The 2,069-nt window shown below is 39.3% G+C and overlaps 1 protein-coding gene across 1 annotated transcript in view; it reads left to right on the top strand.

Moving 5' to 3' along the window:
* Positions 1-2,069, top strand: part of LOC107718002 (serine-rich adhesin for platelets-like) — a 52,742-nt gene extending 50,673 nt beyond the window's left edge. Inside the window, exon 58 of the mRNA XM_016524917.1 lies at positions 963-2,069. Within this exon, the coding sequence (XP_016380403.1) occupies positions 963-1,237 (275 nt within the window). The 3' untranslated portion in view covers positions 1,238-2,069. The remainder of the gene's footprint in view (positions 1-962) is intronic.

Consider the following 2,069-nt stretch of genomic DNA (forward strand, 5'->3'; position numbering starts at 1 on the left):
GTAAAACAGTCCATGTGACATCAGTGGCTCAACTTCAGTTTTGCGAAGCTACGAGAATACTTTTTGAGCGCAAAGAAAACAAAAATAACAATTTATTCAACAATTCTTCTCCCCTGAGTTACGTCTTCCGTCATTTTAGAGAGTATCACAGTGCATACGCACGCTTTCCGCTAAGCATAAACAACGCTGATTACGCCGATTACATTCATGCGCACCCTTTCTCCCCCGAACGTAAACAACGCTGATTACGCCGATTACGTTCATGCGCACGCTTTCTCCCCCGAACGTAAACAACGCCGATTACGCCGATTACGTTCATGCGCACGCTTTCTCCCCCGAATGTAAACAACGCTGATTACGCCGATTACGTTCATGCGCACGCTTTCTCCCCCGAACGTAAACAACGCTGATTACGCCGATTACGTTCATGCGCACGCTTTCTCCCCCGAACGTAAACAACGCTGATTACGCCGATTACGTTCATGCGCACGCTTTCTCCCCCGAACGTAAACAATGCTGATTACGTCGATTACGCGCTCTCCAAAATCGCGGAAGACGTAACTCGGAGGACAATTGTTAAATAAATTGTTATTTTTGTTTTCTTTGCGCTCAAAAAGTATTCTCGTAGCTTCGCAAAACTGAAGTTGAGCCACAGATGTCACATGGACTGTTTTACCGATGTCTTACTACGTTTCTGGACCTGGGAACATTTCAGTTGTCTTGCGGTCTATGCAGGGGCAGAGAGCTCTCGAATTTCATCAAAAATATCTTAATTTGTGTTCCGAAGATGAACAAAGGTCTTACGGGTTTGAAACGACATGAGGGCGAGTAATTAATGACATAATTTTCATTTTTGGGGTGAACTAACCCTTTAAGATTTGAAAATCGTCTAGTGTGTGGCCAGCCTAAGATAGATAGCAGATTGAAGTTGTTTGAATCAAATTCTGTTGCCTCTGCAGTAGAGCTGGCCGTCCCTGAGGTGAAGGTTGTTGTGACAGGACAGTCACTACAGGTGGAGTGGTCTCGGGTGACAGGGGCGGAGTCCTACACTCTGATTGTATATGAGGACAGCGAAGAACAGCTGATGGAGGTTGTGTCCGTGTACAGGACTGAGATTGCTACAGTTACTGAGCTAGAGCATGCAACACTTTACTGCATCATCGTGTCTGCCAAAAACGACTACATCCAGAGTGCCTATTCCCAGCCTGTGTGTGTCATTACTGATGCCTCTGAGTAAACTGGCTTCCTGCAGGGTGGACTGTACAGGACTGTAGATACAAAACAAACCAAAGTGGTGTTGAGTTCTCTGAACTAGCGTCTTCTCTTTCTTATATTCCATGATTACTACTAAAAAGACAACAAAATCAGCCTATTTGTCGTAGCAGAAAATCTAAACAAATATACTAGTTAAGAATTCTTGACTGATTATGTCTCCTTAACTAATCTTTTTCCAATGAACCCAATCATAATAAAACAAACTACTGAATTTCTATGATGTTATATTTAATATATAATCATTTCTGTTGATTGAAAAACATAGGCAAGGTCACTTAAAATGAAGAATAGATGTGAAGAGAATATACATTGATTGGCCATAGAAACATGTTATACTGTAACACGTAGTTTTTAAAGAAAGTTGTGTATTTATCTTAACAAGTCATTTTCTGTAACCAGCTCATAAAATGATTTAATCAAGAATGTTTGTGTAGCTAGATCAAATAAATGGTTAATTTATCCAGCACTATTTTTAAACCATACATTGTATTTTCTGATGTATACGTGGCGCTGTTAACGATCTGAAATAGTACTTTTATACATAAAGCCATATGAAAGGTTTAAAGTCTGTGAATGAAAACTTCACAAGCGATGTACTAATAATTTGAATCTTCATCTTTTCTTATAATCACCTAAGTATAATGCAACATGCTTTTCTTCTAAAAAATCATGTTGCATGATTTTTCTTCAACAATCTGAAATTAAGATTTTTTTCCCCAGCCATAAAGCCCTAGAAGTGCATGAGATTGTGATACAATTGAAATTAACTTAAATAAAAATGTACATTTAAAAAA

This window comes from Sinocyclocheilus rhinocerous, unplaced genomic scaffold (genome assembly GCF_001515625.1).
Source record: "Sinocyclocheilus rhinocerous isolate Xijiao unplaced genomic scaffold, SAMN03320098_v1.1 scaffold843, whole genome shotgun sequence".
NCBI lineage: Eukaryota > Metazoa > Chordata > Actinopteri > Cypriniformes > Cyprinidae > Sinocyclocheilus > Sinocyclocheilus rhinocerous.